A 17,948-nucleotide genomic window follows, 5' to 3' on the forward strand; every position below is an offset into this window, starting at 1 on the left:
ACTCAGTCTCTGAGACAAAAGCTATGGCCTGAGGTCAGAACGTCTTGCACAAATTAGGAGGGTTCCTTGGCAAAAACAAAAAACATTACCGAAAATCCTTGCTGCATACTTGCGCAGCTATTATCCCGGACTCGAGGGTGCACTGCTCTATGGTTCGCTTTGTGCTACTCGCCTCTGAAACATCATGTACTCCATGTGGATTCGGTGAGTGTGTCCGAAGGTCCTTTTCGGTGCACGTTACATCCTAAAACTAAAATCGGTAGAGCACCGAATTTGACGAAAGTCGTTGATCTATCGATTTTCCATGAAAAATTCATCGATGTATTGTATGGAGTCGCGTTGTGATATCATCCACACGCTCTACTAGCAAATGAATGCGCTCTTTCTTTCCCCTATTTTTCCTGGTCTCGACCGATTGCTTCCAAGGAAAATACCTAACGAAATTCGCTTGTGAGCGGTGTGTCCTTTAACGAAAGTTAAATGCCGCGGACCCTTGTTTGTATTAAGTTGATTTCGATGAGGGATTTTTTTGGGGACGATGCAAAGAAGAGGGATGGTGTAAGTGAGAAGGATATTGTCCTCGTTTTTTTAGAGTACGCGCTACCTTAGTGTCCTGTGCATGCGATAATAAATGCGGGAGGCATACCTAAAATATGAGTGCACAGGACATCGTGTAGACTTGTTCATGTCCGCCGAGAGAGAACATCACACTATCACGTAAATTTCGAATGGGGAGTGGATGGATATGTTGTTCTACGGCGGCACGTGCAAGGCAACTGAAATTTATAATATCATTTTCGGGGGTGAATATATTAGGGAGCGTACGTTAGCAATTGTGTTACCGCATGTACATACCATTTGGGGGATGATATAAGGCTGCAAGTTTATTAAGGATGTCGCCCGATAGGATGTGTTTTGATATGGAATTGTGTGAACCGACGAGGCCATCAATAGTTAGTTGAGTTGTTTAGTCTGGGATGCTATCTGGAAGCGTACTTTGTAAGGACTTTGGGGAATGAAAGGATACAGGAGGAAACGAATTGAAAGCGAATTTAAAGACCACCCAATGTTCCTCTTGAAATATAACTGGTCCTCCATATACGGGGAGCTCTCACCGTCTCAGTCAATCACCAGCAAGGACGAATGCGAATTTTCCTAAATCCAAAATTCCAGTTAATATTGTCTGAAGCTCTCTGAATTCGGAATTCCACAGACTACCTCGTCCTAGCAAACTTCTTGCCAAGCCCACAGCCATACATTTCCACACAAAACTTCCTGAATTCAATATTCTGGCAACTCCATTAATTTTATAGTGGAAAAATGTACACTTTATAGCGCTCGTAACTACCCCGTCTCGCCCGTCATCACCCACCGCCACCCGGTTTCGCCCTTTTTTCTTACCCTCGCGAGCGCGCCATATCGCGCATGACCTGCTGCTGCTCGTCAAGTGAACGAATGAATAAACGAAACGAAAAAAGCCTTAGGGGATGAAAATCTGTCACTACATTTTGAGCATGGGATTCACAGCTCCGACATATGCACGGCGAGAAGCGCGCATGAAAATTACTTGAACTAGTTCAACTCCACGACGGTCATTGTATTTCTCATTTTCGTTGTCATGGCTCCCGTACGACCCGCTTAGGAGGGATTCGCCTCTCAGTCAGGACTCAGTTCAGTTTCAGTATTAGTACGTGTAATTTCTGTAAGCCCCCAAGTGCAAAACGCAGGAAAAATTATAGAGAATTTGACAAAGTTTTAATATTGAAAAAGAGTTCTGGGCGGACTAGAAAGTTTCATTAAAATCAGTGAAAATCAGAGCTTGAAGCAGACACTGAAATAAAAAGGATATTCGCAACATTTTTCAACTCTTCAATCCGCTGAGTGCCAGTGATATTGTCCTGTCACAGCAGTACTTTCTCAGTTTACTGCTGTTTCGGGACATTTGCATTGTCCTCAAGCATTCATCTGAGACCTCGAGGCCGGTTCCTTATCAACAATTATCACCTCCACCGGAGTGAAACTTGTCCTTTTACATTTCTAGAGTGTGCAACCCTTATTTCTTTCTATGGATAACTTGTGTATTTTTTTCCATGCCACAGAGAACACTGACCGTTTTCGGTCTACTTATGTGTGCCATCTTGAATAACTGTTATTGATTTTGGGTGTAAGCTTAGCTACCCCTCGGACGCCATTTTGCTTTTGGAATTTCTACTCTGGAAACCAGAGAGGAAAACCTAAATTCTTTCACTTTCAGATATTAGAACGGTACCAAGAATAGTTTGGATTTGCGGGCGACAAAACGAAGTATCCATAGAATGGCTTATCAGTATTATCAGCCTCCAGGATAACGTGCAAAATAGAGGATATCGTGCAATGAAAAAAATCAACAAGTTCAGCATTTTGTAGGGAATAATGTCAACAGTGGATCAATCGATGGCCTATAATCCAATACAAAAGAATTTCCTAAATTCTATCAGACAATTGTTCGGTGAGGAGCGTAATCTAATTAGGACGGGGCTGGAGGAAATGTGAAAAATTTGTGGGAGTGCCCGAAACCGCCCTTGTTTTTCGTTCTCTCTTTATGAGAACTTTCAGGGAATTCGTCGCCTGATATGGATACATTGCATGCAAGAATGGATCTATTTCAAAATCAAGTGCTTGCTTCCAAATATCCTCGATAGAAGTGACTTTTTCCTCGATTATTCGTTTCTGTTGAATCTTCAGAGACCAGTCAGCCAGTCATCAGCCGCTTTTTTCCAGCCACCTAGACTTGAGAGCAAGAGTGAAAGTTTCATATTCCGAGAAACTACTTTCGTGAAATAGCCCTCGATTTCGGGATAAATGACTGAAGGTAAGATGGACCTTAACACAAAAACTAAGACTGCAAAGACCATCAAGTTACAGGGATGGATTTTTGAAGATTCAAAGGAAGAATAATTTAGTGTTTTCACGATTCTGCGCTTCCTCCCATGCTTGGATCATACGCAGGGAACACTCCTTTCCGAGGGAGCTCAATTTTGCAGAAAAAAATCAATAAATGTTCATCAGAAAAGTGGTCCTTTGCACCGGAACTTCGTGTTCGTGCATGAGATGATGATGATGTTGAGGGGTTGGTTGGTTGGTTTGGATATTTGCTAAACTTTTAGACATCCTGGCGGGGAATGTTATGAAAAGCCATCGACAGGGAGGCATGTTGTGGAAAGCCATCGGCAGAGGGATGTTGTTGTGTGTGGTATTAAGTTTGCGATTAGCAAGGACGATAGATTGGCTGGGAGAAAGTTTGTTTGGTTTCCGGCTTCAGGTTTTGGGAATTCAGAGAGAAGCCTGACAACCATTCTATTATTACTGAAGATGATGGTGGGTTAATCAGTCGATTTATTCCAGGATATGAGATTCTGAATTTCAGCCAATTTATTTTGATGATTTGAGAATGTTTGTTTGGACAGATGATCCGGGAATAAGATGTTGATTGGAAGGTTTTCCAACCTATTTTTAACGGACTACCTCTGAATGCTCCTTTGGAAGTTTAAGAGGTATTTCACGAATTTAAAAATGGGAATTCTCGTTCTGTAATAATTAGGTAGGGTTAGATACATACAAAGTGAAAATGGTAGAATATGAAGTCTACAAGGACTAAGTCAAAACAAAGAAGCAAAATCTTTTACAATCACTGTGTAGGTTTATGAGACACTAACAGGAGATTGAAAACCAGCACATCCTTTGTAATTAATGAAAGTCCGAAGATTACTCGATTACTCAAAAAGAAAGAATGATTCCGATAGAATAAATAGGCCAAAGGCGAATGAATTAGAAACCAATCTTATCTCGCTATTGAAAATCACAAAAATTGAGTCTTTTCCTGGAGACAGACCCTTCTTTGTTATCGGTGGCTGCAGGGCTGCAGGGCTTCAACCTATTATTGTAGTTAAGTTATAAAGAGTCTAAGATTAAAACTCCACGTAATGAGGCTGCAATAAAGTGTAGACCCTGCTTTTCGCAGTTTATTCTGGATAGATGCGATCATAGGGTTGACGTGTTACCATGTTCGGCACCAGGTTTTCTGGTACCTGCAGCACTGATAGTCTCCATTAGTTTCATGCTTTCTTCCACAAATCTTAGACAGTGGAAGAAGAATACATACTCTAAGATTCCATTGCAGTTTGGACAATCAGGTGAATTGTCCAATTTAAACCTGTGCAGGTACCGGCGATTCTTCCAACCACTCTTCGATGGCAGGGATCAGCCTTCAGTGAGTCTACCGCCTCTTTGCATTCTTTACAGATCCCTCTCGCATTGTATATGTTCGTCATCTAATCTTGTAATGACATAATGGATTGAGTGGCCAGAGACGACCTAGAGAGAAGAACTATCCTAAAAAAAACCTAAAAAAAATTGGCAAAATTAACCGTGAAGATCTGCCTGCAAATTTTGAAGCTCTATAACCAGGCTCGGGAATGTGAAGGAGTCGACCACTTCGACTCCTCAGGTGTCATTTTACAAAATTTTACATCTCCTTTCCAGTGCGTTAGTCCGCACCGGATCTTGGAAAATACTTAAACGCGGGGATTCGCGTGCACCTAACGAAATAAACACACGCGAGCTAAACCTGGAAATAGAAATAAAAAAGATGGCTCGGCTGCGTTCGTGGAGCCATAAAACTTTGAATCCGAGTGCCGTGATCGAAAAGAAGGATCCACGAAGGACCATATCCTCGATCATTGTTCCTCCAGTTTCAGATGTTTAGTGAGATGCGGCCTCTGAGATTCCTGCCCTTCCTTGTCATTCTCAAGGCATGGCGGCCTGAGGATGTCAAGGCACCTCACTATACATCAGAGGCATGAGAAAGAAAAATCGAGGATGTGATCCGTCGTGGAACCTTCTTCCGGGGACTCGTAGCTCGACGCGCAGGGTCGAGCCGTTTTTTTTATTTTCAGGATTAGCTCGCGTGCTGGTATTTGAATAGGTGCATGTGAATCCCCATGTTTAGTATTTTTGAGTACCTTGTGAGGACCCATGCACTGGAAAGAACACGAGAACTTTTATGAAAATGATACGTGAAGGATCGAAGCGCTCAAAGGAATCCCTCGCATTCCCGAACCTGGCTAGCACAGAGGCGTGTAAGCAGGAATCGACGGAGCCCTTCAATAGAGCATCAAAATTTGCGGCCGGTTTTTGGGATAGCACTTCCGGCCACTCAGGATGGTCTTTTGACATCGTAATCCGTAAGTTATTACAATCAGCCAAGATGTCTATCGGCATCATTCCTGAGGCGGCGAATTCTGCATCATCTGAGACAGCCCTAAAGACAGAGCACACCCTTAGGACCGTCCTCCTAAAGACTGCACTCAGTTTATTAGCGTTAACTGACATCTGCAATGCCTCTCCCAAAACTGGGGTCGCATAGAGCATGATCGAGCTGACCACCCTGGCTGTAAGCAGCCTAGAGATATAACGTGGCCTTCCCCGTTCGGTATCATCCTTGAGAAAGGCCATACTTACATGCTTTGCCGCAAACTCAGAACTGAACTATAACTGAGTTTCTCTTCTGTCATCGCTACTAAGTGTTTAATGGTTGGCTTGGAAGTGATGATATGATTTTCAATTTTAATGCATAATTCTTTTTAGGGTGCTTGGTTCGTTTTTCCTTTCGCAAGTGTTACAATAGAACTCTCTAGTCAACTAGAACAATGAATACTAGTAACCATCTTCGAAATGCTTTGCGACCACGACCAGTGCTATGTCGTCGGGGTAACCCACCATCGCCGGAAGGGGAAGATTAAGTACATCATATCAAAGCCACCTTTCAGCTAAAGAACTATCGACGATAGCAAAGAAATAAGCGGGAATACCAATCTTCGCCAGGTATTTCTGGGGTTGGATTTGTCAAGGAATATTTTGAACTTTTTATGCATGGTTGAAAAAAAAAACGTGCATAGGACATTTCTTACACAAGATGAACGCAAAACGTTTATATCGGAAACATTCAGCTTCTGGTATTCCGAGTGGTTTTATTATTGCATCCTTCTGGGGAGCACCTCAAACTTATGATGGAAGAGTGAAGAGGATTAGAGCAATTAGATATATTTCCCCGGAGAAGCTTCTATCTTTCCCTGAGGAACACAGCGCAAATAGTGCCGCATGACCCGTAGCCTTTCACGGTGATAGCTGGAAATGATGCCTAAGTGGACATTTGTGGCATTTTAATGTAATGTCCTGCCAAACATGAACAAATTCAGTGTGCTATACTAAGAGCAACTGTTCGTGAAAAGATCATTTCACCTTCAAATTGACTCTCCAAAGGCACTGGACTCCGATAGTTCAGTAAACTCTTGATGTCTACATAGGTTCGAATTTGATTTTTGCGTCTGCCATTAAGGCTGAATTCTTAAATTGTTGAGCGAAGCCTAGCATATTAACTACATATATACACCATCCTTTTGTTGAAGGGCCTTAAAGCCAGGCTGAAAATGTGAAGCTAGATAATATCCTCGAAGAGCAACCATGAGAAGGACCTTTCCGATCAAAGAAATGAAGCAATGATACAGCAATCCATCAAACACACCTCATTCCCAACACAATACTCCTTGATAATATTTTACGTATCGATTCCCAGGCCCTTCATCTTATCATCATCAACGGTGCAACAACCGGTATCCAGTCTATGCCTGCCTTAACAAGGAACTCCAGACATCCCGGTTTTACGCCGAGGTCCACCAATTCGATATCCCTAAAAGCTGTCTGGCGTCCTACGCCATCGCTCCATCTTAGGCAGGGTCTGCCTCGTCTTTTCTTTCTACCGTAGATATTGCCCTTGTAGACTTTCCGGGTGGGATCATCCTCATCCATACGGATTAAGTGACCCGCCCACCGTAACCTATTGAACCGGATTTTATCCACAACCGGACGATCATGGTATCGCTCATAGATTTCGTCGTTATGTAGGCTACGGAAGCGTCCATCGTCATGTGCGGGGCCAAAAAAGCCAAGCATTATCTTGGCGGAAAAGTTACAAGCAAGAACCTCCTCCAATGGCCTCAAAGGTGGAAAACTTACAAGCAAGAACCTCCTCCTCCTCCTCGTGGTATCGCTTCATCTTATAGTGTAGTTAATTTTAAGGCTCACTCACTCCTTTGTGCTATTTATCCTAGGTTTTAATCCTCTAACCAACCAAAGAGGCTAATTCCAGTGAACAAAATAAATGTTGAAGGAAATCAAACCGAAATAGCCAATTAAAAGCAGGATTATATGGAGAATGTTGTATCCTTTCATCATAATCCAGTATCCACTGGAGAGTCATGCATCAGCATAAAGGAGGATCCTCCTCCAATTTCAATGTTAGTTAGGTTCGTTTCTGCTCGCAATAAAATAAAATGAGGCTAAACCCTTCGCATCGATCAAACATTCAGAACTGTTATCTCCACCAAACTTATTATTCCATTCCTATGGATACCAACACGAGAAATACGAACACAATGTAAAACTCTTCCTTTATGAACTTAAATGAAACCCCCTTCCACCCCCTACAAAAAAATCAGTCAGCAAACGTATTCATGATGAAAACTGTATGCCATGATTTTACCAACCAACAAATATAATCCCGAAATATTGCTAAGGACAAAAACCACTCCATTCCACTCCACATTGTGTACGAGGGTGAATTTTTTAAATAATACAATTCTGTCTACGTGCGCACGGCAATAGACAACAATAGATTTTGAGGAATCTTAGTCATCAGATCCTCGAAGAGATAAGAAGCGTCAGCATTAATCGAAGGATGTGTCCTCAAGTGGAGGTTTTTTACTCGCGCTCCATACGACGAGCATCCAACACAGACGGAAGATTGCAATATTTTCCGACATGAGTTAACCTTTGTCATTAATTCAAGACTGTGTACGTCCTACTTGTCTCTCTATGAAGTGCCAGTGTCTGTACTTTATTGAACATCGAAATACAATAAGCCATCGATGGTAATCAATTTCGAGAATACCTAGGCAATGTGCGCGGTGGATATTCTGGAAAGTATCAAGCCGCAACCAGGACGGTCGCATAATAATCTGGGCTTTTTCACGGGGGGGACCCTATTTCTCAAGGGTGTTTTCTGAAAAACACTCATTGTCAAAGCGTTGCGATTGGTCTTTTTGTATGCGTAAAAGTTGTAGTTGTCGAAAACACTTAAAAAAAAAGTATGCAAATATGATGGATGTTTTAGGGGCTGTTTATAGAGAGAAATGTTCTTCAGGCAGGAATAGTAAAACGGAGAAACGTTTGTATTTCCAAGAGGTAAAAAGCCGGAAAATAAAAAGAAAGCCCTCCTAGGGGAAAGCCCAAATGCAGAAACTACTGGGGGAGAGAGTCCATCGTTTTTTAGCACAATATCGACATAGATTATGCTTTCTCGGTTTTCAAGAAATGCTCCAATTTTTCCATTGTCCTCGAGACTTTCCTTCTGCTGAGAGTTAACCCCTACCAAGTTTCCTTCTAGTGGGGTTCATACCCCGCTGAACAGCTTGAAACTTTGAAGAGGTCCACAATTCCTTCATATTATGGTCTGTCCACCTGAATTTAGTTCTACTCCGGATTAAAGTCTTAGAATTTCTCATCCAACTGCAAATTCGTCATAAAGATGATGCTTGTAGCGACAGAAAAGGATTTTCTCTTCTTGAAATGGTAACAATGTTACCATTGGAGCCCCAGTGAAATAAAAATGTGGCAACTACTATTAATAAGGTATCCAAGGTCCGCGAAACTTTGTTTCCAAAAGAGTTTTTTTTTTCAAACCTTAAAAAGTTGAGCTATCCCTCATCACAGCATCCTGGTTGGCAGTATCCTGATGCAAAGAGTCCGAGGGCATATACGAGTAGTTTCCATAAAAGTAGTAAACTAAGTTTTTCACTGAAATTCATTATGAAACTATATCCCTCGCCCAGGAGGGTGCACAGTGCAATACATATACACCAATTAAAATTAAAGCAAAAATCACTTTCTATCGCTCAGTTCACCCCCGCCGGGAAAGTTCATAGTTGCACTTAAAAATATCCTTTTCCCGTTGAGTACAGAATCTCGCTGCTTTTCAACTAAAGAAGCAAAAAAAATCAATAATTCCTCTGGAAATAGATTGTTATAAGGACATCATGAGATTTTCATGGAAATATTTGCACGTTGATATGTATGTGATGGAGGGGGGAGAAGGGAATATACTACGTGTAATGAGAAAGGTTGAGTAACAAGCAAGTGACTATTCCTTTACTCCTTTTTTCTCTCCTCCTTTTTCATATGCTGTAATTAAAACTTTCAATTTAGAATGTCAACCAGGTGCACGACGGGAGCATATTGCAAGGAATTTATCTCGTCATGTTGGTATGTCGAGTGGCAAGTAGTCCACGAGAAGATGTTTTACTAATTTGGTGTTGCTGAAGATGTTTCTTTTAGTTATTCGCATTACCAGTGATTTCAAAGGTGCAGAGAGCGAGTTTTATAGTCTCAATCAATTACAGATTTTGTAAAGAGTAGCGTACATAGGTGTGGGTAGGAAACCATCCCGAAGTCGATTTTTGTCAATCACGAAAGGGGTAGGGATGAAGCCATTATAGAATAGTAGCAGATTCCCCTACATGCCAATTTGCTAGTCCTTTCAGCAAGATGCTTGGAATTCTCCATTCTGTCCCCCCTCTTATTGTCATGTTGCAAAATTTCACATATTTTAAATGAATGGTCCCTGAATTCTGCCACAGGATGACAAGGTCAGTCAAGACCCAGGAAGCCAAGGACCAAAATCGATCTGCAGCACCATGGAAATCAATGAAAAAAGAAAGCGCTGCAGAGAAAAAAGGGTTTAATCACGCGCGTAGAGCTGAACAATACGGGAACCTAGACAATGCTGTAGAGATAAGGAAAAGCTAAGATGACGATATTGCAATCAAATGAACTAACCGCAACAGCATGAAATTATTCAATACATTATACTTATAGGTATCACGACTCGTTAGGATTCAGTGTGTGTGGAAGGTTTTCTGACAATCCTTGATTTCGGAGTTGAATTTTGGAGGTTACATGTTAGCTAATCGTTCAACAAAAGAAACAAACTCGAAAGTCACAAATACAGTATCTACAGAACCAACCGAGCATACTGATGAAGGGGGAAATTGGTTCTTGAACAGAGTGAAATTATTCTTATTCAGGACCTAGACCTATTCTTTTTCAGGACCTAGATATAAGTTTTAAGATACATTAGCTATTAGGTAGTTAAATTAAATATTTATTTTCTTTTTCAGGACCTAGATATAAGTTTTTAGTCGTAATTATAATATCATAGTATAGAGTAGTATAAATAGAACATAATGTCTATAGATGAGCAAACTTGTTTGCACTGATGAAGGGAACAAGTGGTTCCCGAAATATCGGTATTTGCAAGAATAAATACCCACACCAACGAAAAAGAAACAACAAGTTTTATTATTTCAATTCAATGGTTCTTGAAATCAGTACCAGTGACCTATGGAGAAATGGGTCCGCACCAGATCCTGAAAATCCAACAAACAGGGGGATTCGTGCGAGCCTACTGAAAGACCAATATGCCAGCTAAAACAGAAAAATGAAAAAAAAAAAAAATAACGCCTCGACCGTGGATCCCTAAAACTCCGGGCCCGAGTGCCGCGATCGAAAGAGAAGATGCCGAGGTTCCTGCCTTGCTTAGGCATCCTCAAGCCATCATATTGGAGGATGCCCCTTTCTAAGAAGAGTTTCGCAGGGTTGAAATGGAGGAGGAGAAAAGGGAGTTTTACGACTTTACGCGCGCAGTCGACCCTTCTTTTCATTTATCAGTTTTAGCTTATATATTGATGTCCGATAGGCTCGCACGAATCTCCGTGTTTGTTGGATTTTCAGGATCCGATGCGAACCCACGCATCGATTAGAAGGACACGCGAATTTTTGTATACTCAAAGGACTACCCCTACATTTCCGAGCCTGGCAAGCATACAGGCATACAAGCACGTGTTTGCAGAACAATTTAATGATCTTCACGGCCAATTTCGTCATCTTGGTCTTTTGGTCGTTTCCGGCTATTTAAAAAGATCGTTGGACCATCACCAATTCTATATTGACACGCGCGATCGAAACGGAATATCCACTACGGATCACATTTCAAATCGATGCTTTTCTTGCATCAGATGCATTGTGAGGCGCGGCCTTCGAGGTTCCCACCTTGCCTTGACATCTTCCGGCCATCGTATTGGACAATGCTTCCTTATAAAGAGAGTTTTGCGAAGTTCAAGAGGAAGACAGGGAACAGGGAGTTTTACGACTCCACGCGTGCGGTCGAGCCGTTCTTCTTTTTCTTTTCATGTTTTAGTTTTAACTCGTGTTATATTCCGATAAGAAAGCGCGAATCCTCCCGTTTGTTGAATTGGGCCGAACCCACGCTTCGTTTAAAATGACACGTGAATTCCCCCTTATTTCCGAGGTTGGTCAGCATAGGAACAGAACACTTCACGATCAACTTCGCTATCTTTTTAATCTGAGTGAAATTATGTGATGTTTCCAACAAGCTGCAAGAATGATGAAGGGAACAAGTGGTTCCCGAAATATCGGTATTTGCAAGAATAAATATCCACACCAACGAAAAAGAAACAACAAGTTTTATTATTTCAATATCTTTTTAAGTTTTTGGGATAGCTCTCGTCACTTGGTCTCTTCCGGTCACTCAGGATAATCGTTGAACCATCGCCAATTCTATATTGATATGACGCGCCTAACGTGGCCCCGACATTTCCTAAGTTCACGTTACTTGAATCAGTGGAAGTTAGCCTATTCCGACTCACAACGTCATTTTGATGTGTCAGATAGAAAAACAATAGTTTCTCAACATTGTTCCTGGCTAGGATTCACGCCTTTTCCCCAGAAGCAAAGTTTTCTATGCCTCATTTACCTATCCCACCTGGTAGAGTAGAGTTTCCTATCTTAACCTTGGTAATATACTTCAAGAGCTCGTCGCGTCCCATAGGTGATTACCTTCCAGAAGTCTATTTGGATTTACAACAAATAGGGGGATTTGCGCGAGCCTCTCGAAAGATCAACACGCAAGCTAAACCTGAAAAATGAAATTAAAAAAAATAACGGCTCGATCGCGCGCGTGGAGCCGTAAAACTCAGGACCCGAGTGGACGATCGAAACGGAAGATTCACGATGGATCGCATGCTCAACTGATGCTTCTCCTGCTTCAAATGTATCGTGAAGTACGGTTCCCGCCTGAGCATCTTCAGGCCATCGTCCTCCACATTTCGTCGTTACATCTCTTAACTGAAGATCTGCAACAAGGTCGTCATTTGTATTCACAACTATTTATTCAGACAAAAACAATTTATGGATCCTGCAGGACTTACAAAACTAACGAATTGGGCCACGTTACTTCGAATCTACAGTCTAAAGAGGATTTCTTTCTTTTCTTGAGTTTTTGTCCAGTTCAACAGTAGGGACAATTTGTTTAAATAGAGCCCGAACTTGTCTAGAATCCTTTGACCAAGTATTAATTTTGAAACGGATGGAACCAAGCAACGATCTTAATAAATAACAAGGATTTAATGCAGGGAAAATATAAATTAATTTCATCTTCAATAGATAAGTTCCAAATGGCTCAGGAGGGTGGTTTCAAGGGATTCCCCTCTAATTTTCAAAATAAAATATCTTCAGGAAAACATTTGAAAATAATCTTTGCAATCTCGCATTTCAGTTGATCATAGTTAATCAAAAATATTTACCTATGACTGAATTACATGAAATTTATGAAGAAATGAGAAAAGCCGAAGAAGAGGCTAAAATCCAACGGGAGGCTGAAGAAGAACAAGCTAGAAAAGAAGCTGAAGAAGCACAAACCCAGGAAAAAACTGGAGAGATTGAAGCTGGAACAAAAGCTGCCTTATCAAGCGCAGCAAGTGACTACACAGTGGATGAAGGAAAAAATAGTGATCTCAATTTGGATAACAAAGAAGGGGGAAAGGAATAAAAAAATGAATCTTAAACGTTCAAGCTTAAGTGGGATGTGACTATAATATTGCTTCAGGCGAAATAAATCATAAAAATTGATGGTTGCTAAAGATAAACTCAGTATTTTGTTCTTTTTAAGTTTTGAATAGTGGGACCCAAATTAGGAAAAGGGCGAGGACTCTACTACAGACTGTTCAATGCTTGGGACCGATTTTCCAGTAAGACCAACGGGTGGGATTGCCTAGACCTTTAACTTGATGCAGAAAATTGAGAAATAAAACAAGCGGTAACAAAGGGGAAAATTTCGTTCTCATTCATACGTATGTATATATTGGGGCTTATCATCCTAAAAAGGTAACTTGGTACGGCTTAATTGCAAATAGAGCTTTTCGAATGCCAAAAAAACTGGTCACGATAGCGTATAATCGATATCGATGCAGTAAGGTTTTCTTTCTATCTAAGGGCATGCATCTATCCTTTTATTGGAAGTAGATCTTCAACTATCAATTTGAATAACCTGCAACTATTGAGAAATGGAAATGCAACCCAAACCATCCTTTTAAGCATGAGTTTCTCGTCAGGAATTGTATAACAATGTTAACCCAGCCACCGTTCAATCTGGAAATGGTTCCTTTTCGGACGTTTTTCGTTTGTTTCCAAAAACAAAAGGGAGCTTGAAAGATCGCTATTATTGGTGTTGAAGGCGGTCATAAAAGCTTTGGTGATCTGTCTTGACGAGGTTTCCGTGGGAGACAATTAGGTCTGGATAAGGCGTTGGCAATGTTGTGTCGAAGCAGGATATTATTAGGACCAAATTTGAATTTTTATCTGTTAAAATCCAATAAAAGTTTTTTTCAATGAGTTTGTCTGCATATTTTATATCCTTTGTAACCATCCAGAAAGACCAGCGCAATATGGAAATAATTCCGCTCCCCCTTGATCTGCCATAATCTATGGATCATATAAATTCGACCTCCCTAGAGTGCTTCAGAGAATCTAATCAACTCTTACTGATAATGAAGATAACTTGGTGTGACCAGAACTGGTGTGTAATGATCCCTTTTCGATAACTGACATTTGGATGGGAAAAAATGAAGAATTTTCCCATATATTTAGGATGCCAACAATCGAACTGGAAGACGAGTCTTCAAAGGATTGCGTTTTCAAACGTGTATCTGAGTTTCTTTCAAGGAAAACCTTGGGAGGAGTCGAGCATCAATTGGGCCCGTGTGAATAGACTTTGAGGATTCTCTGTTTAGGTGTGCAATCAACCTAGTACAAGATAAGAGAAAATTGTTTCAGCTGTTGCCTCCAGCAAAGTAGTAATTGCCTTAAGTTGATTACAGCCATGCATTGGAGGACGCAATGATCTGACTGCATCAAACGTTGCTTTTTTTCGATTTAGATACTATCTTGCTTTTGACTTAAGTGTATGGTGCACGTAGTAAACTAGCCACAAAGCTATTCCACGGAAAAACGCTAAAAGATATATTAGCTGCGTCAAACATAGTTACTAATCCTGGTTCGAGAAGATATGTTGATCGATCAGAACCATGATTTGCATTCAGATATCTCATGTACCATCACTCACACAATCGTTCAAGTCCTGCTAGTTCTCAAGCCTTTTCTTATTTAATTCAAAAGCCTCAATTCAATCCTTCGATATTTCTGATATAAATCTCTGGAGTCTTATATGAATCCACATGTGCAATAGAACTAACAATCATTTTTATTTTACATAGATAATTATCTATCCGTTATTTAACTATTATTGATCTATCTTTTTCTCCATTTTCAGTTGGTCGTCTTCGATCAGGAATATCGTCCTTTGAATGCAGTTGCTGAAGCTTACAAGGGTATGGAATCAACAGAGAAGAAAGAGGAAAATTAGACAAGAAAAGATGTGTTATTCGTATAATGGTTAATGCCATGTATTCCGTTAGAGAGTTGTAGAGTTCCTTAATTAGTAATGAATGTAATAGCACTTAATACCTGTTTGCTGTTATTCAAGTATTATGAAATTATTAGCATTTCTTATTTAAATGCTTGCCCTTTACCCTTGAAGAGTGGTAATATCTTCTTAATGTTATTGTATCCTGTAGAACTCCAAAGAGGATATTTAAAATATAAAGTGTTTTGTGGATCTATTTGCTTTTATTTTAGTGTCCTTGGTTTTGAACCTGGGGAGAAAGATAAAAGGAGAACACTTTTTCCATCGATTTGAAGACCGAAGGAAATTTATCCGTAGTAGATTCACAGGATAGGATACATCTTAATAAATTTCTAATCTTTACAAAAGATCACGATTGGTTTCAAGATGAAACCCGGCCCTTTAGATGGATCTCGAACCAGTGTTATTAGAAAGTTAGTAAAAAGATATCATAGGCCATAGAACGGGGTTTTTCCTGTTAAGGAAAGCGAAGTTCCAGGCATTCAGTAGGACCATTGCAAAGGTCTGTCTACGGATTTCAAAACAGGAAATCAAATCGAGACGCAAAGCTGATGTATCGATTGTTTCGGCCATATCGCACTTTCATTCGAATGGATGATGTGCAATAGTCTTCGGGTCATATCGTAGGAGAGGGCGAGATAATCTACAGTCGGCACAGTTTATACAACAAACAATTGAAGCAGAAGAGTCCTGCACTGGGGTGTGGCCCATCATCGAGAAGTTGTGAGAGAAGCAGTCTTGATCCACATTGATAACTCCTCAGATAAGATTATCCGAAACATTCAAGCTGATGGAAAATGACCCAAAGCCCGATAGAAAAGTGATGGATAGACACTTTAGACGATGGTTCGAAAATCGCTCTACCTCACTCTGGTCAAACTTACGAATAAGAACACTAGGGAATCCAATCTAGATGAACCGACCAAACTATATATCATGATCGTGGCACGAGAACTGGAGAGCCACTATCTATTAAAAATAAACTTCAAATCACATTTGCGAAGTACACGGAAAAGAGGTCTGCCACTACTACAATGCGTTTGAAAGTTTTGTCAACACTTGCGATACAAGGAGGGCCAGCGGCTTCCTAATTTATAGTACATATAAGTCTCTGTTTAAACAATTGCTTTAGAGGCGAGTGCTAAAAAAATAAAATCGGAGCCAAATAAAATCGAGCAGGCGTGATAGCAGAATTCGCTCCCCATAGACGTACCTTCTTTACGTCTCTCTTTGTAATACAACTCCTAATCGGAGAAGGAAGATATCATGTCTATCCTTATCGCCGTGCGCATGATAACTTGGCATATAGCCCGACATATAAAATTGTGTATGCATAAGACTTGTCTGACATAAAGCGGATTAGAAAATTGTGATAGAGACGTAATTGCTAAAGATAGATCTTTTGGAGCATATCCTGGATATAGAATTAACATAGAAGGTGGTCGAAAAAGTTAGTCAGTGGGTTTAATGAATAAGACATAACAATCTGCCAGAAACTATCGTTGGAACCTGAATTTTTCCGCCAAAGAAAAAAAAAGAAATCGAAAAACTGGAAAAGTTATTTGATGGGTGACCTGAAGTTATGGAACCAAGAGGAGAAAAGGGGATGACAAAAGCCGTCAGTTTCGTTTTCAGTAGCTTGTTATACTTCCCGAAACGGTGAAGGAATATCTCCCGTAAAACTGGTTGACTGACCAATCGATATTCCTCCATTGACTTCATAACGACTTCAACGACAATACTCGGAGGGAGGTGGGAGAATGTAGTTGAAACGTATTTCAGTGCGTCCGATACGATGGCACTAAGTGGATAGCAACTATATGCAAAATGAGTTGGAACAACAATAAGAAAATACGATTTTCACCGTCTCGTCTTTCGCAATAAATGTATGTCAGCATAGAAGCTTCAGAAGTTCAATCTCGACCAAAAACACTTCAGGATTAACCTTCTGAAGCCTTTACACTGACACGTTATCACCTGCTAGCTGGTTTTGATTTGAATCCTCTTGCGTTGACCACGTTTGCACTTAAGGAGTTACAACTTATCATACGAAATAGACTTAGAAACAAGCCTAACATTACAGAAGAGAGAAGGTGGTTAGACTTAGGTAACAGTTTCATTGTTAGCGCTTATCAGTTGACGCATTCTCCGGACAGTATTATTTATAATGGTTATTTGAATAAGAGAATTTAGCAACAGAAAACGAGGCCAGGTCGATTTGGGTCTTGGTTGAACAACAGTCTGGAGATGCGGAGAGCAAGATGATGTTACTGATGAAGAAACTTACCTGAACTGCATATAAAATAAAACATTGGGTTTGCTAGTCGTTTTTTTTGGGGGCCGCTTCCTCACCAAGTATAGGCTAGACGGAAAGTAGGGTATCCTTTTTTACTCCAACTAATTGGATTTGGGAAACCTCTTTCATCGACCGAAGGGATACTATTTTTTTTAATGTTCATGCATTTAGTTTCTGGCAGGTCATTAGTTACATTTGTCTGGGAAGTTCTTTGAAAACTGAACCATAAAAGGGTGAGTACCCCCTTAACGAGGTACTTATTTCTCAGTTCGACTGTGTCCACAACGATCCGGAAAAATGAAAGCTGCAACTCCTGAATTGATTTGGTGCTGATGGTTTTATGAAAAGCATATTTCCCGAAAGATAACAAATTCATGGCAAGAGCCACTCACTAAAATTTGATTTTGATTCATAGATTGCAAGAATTTTTATTGAATAAATATCTTTTTTTCTAGGACCATGATATTGTCAAAAGAGACACGACAGCAAATTCAGGATCCGTGTCAACAGGGCAACAGCATCGTTCCCATTAGTCGACAGCTTAGTGTTTCAAGGCAGACTGTTCTTTTGTGAAGTCAGCAAGCTCCAGGACAGATTATTCAGAACGAAAACAATGGGAGACCACAAGGCAGAAATAAGAGTGCTCATTAAAGATAAATTTGGAGTCGGAACAAGGACTGTGACAAAAATCCTCAACCAGCCACCTGGATTCCAATGCCA

At 40.5% G+C, this 17,948-nt stretch overlaps 2 protein-coding genes across 8 annotated transcripts in view; one reads left to right on the top strand and one right to left on the bottom strand.

Annotated features, from left to right (window-relative positions):
* The window catches only part of LOC119658614, a 74,050-nt gene extending 58,922 nt beyond the window's left edge, over positions 1 to 15,128 (top strand). For 2 of the 4 annotated variants that reach the window (XM_038066105.1, XM_038066106.1), the window contains exon 6: positions 12,728 to 13,051. In XM_038066105.1, coding sequence (XP_037922033.1) covers positions 12,728 to 13,000 — 273 coding nt within the window. In that variant the 3' untranslated portion in view covers positions 13,001 to 13,051. Of the gene's footprint in view, positions 1 to 12,727; positions 13,052 to 14,779 lie in introns of those variants that run through there. The other 2 variants (XM_038066104.1, XM_038066107.1) reach the window with 2 other exon arrangements.
* The window catches only part of LOC119658613 (RNA-binding protein Musashi homolog 2), a 147,478-nt gene that overhangs the window by 12,187 nt on the left and 117,343 nt on the right, over positions 1 to 17,948 (bottom strand). The window lies entirely within an intron of this gene.

Source organism: Hermetia illucens, chromosome 6 (assembly GCF_905115235.1).
Source record: "Hermetia illucens chromosome 6, iHerIll2.2.curated.20191125, whole genome shotgun sequence".
NCBI lineage: Eukaryota > Metazoa > Arthropoda > Insecta > Diptera > Stratiomyidae > Hermetia > Hermetia illucens.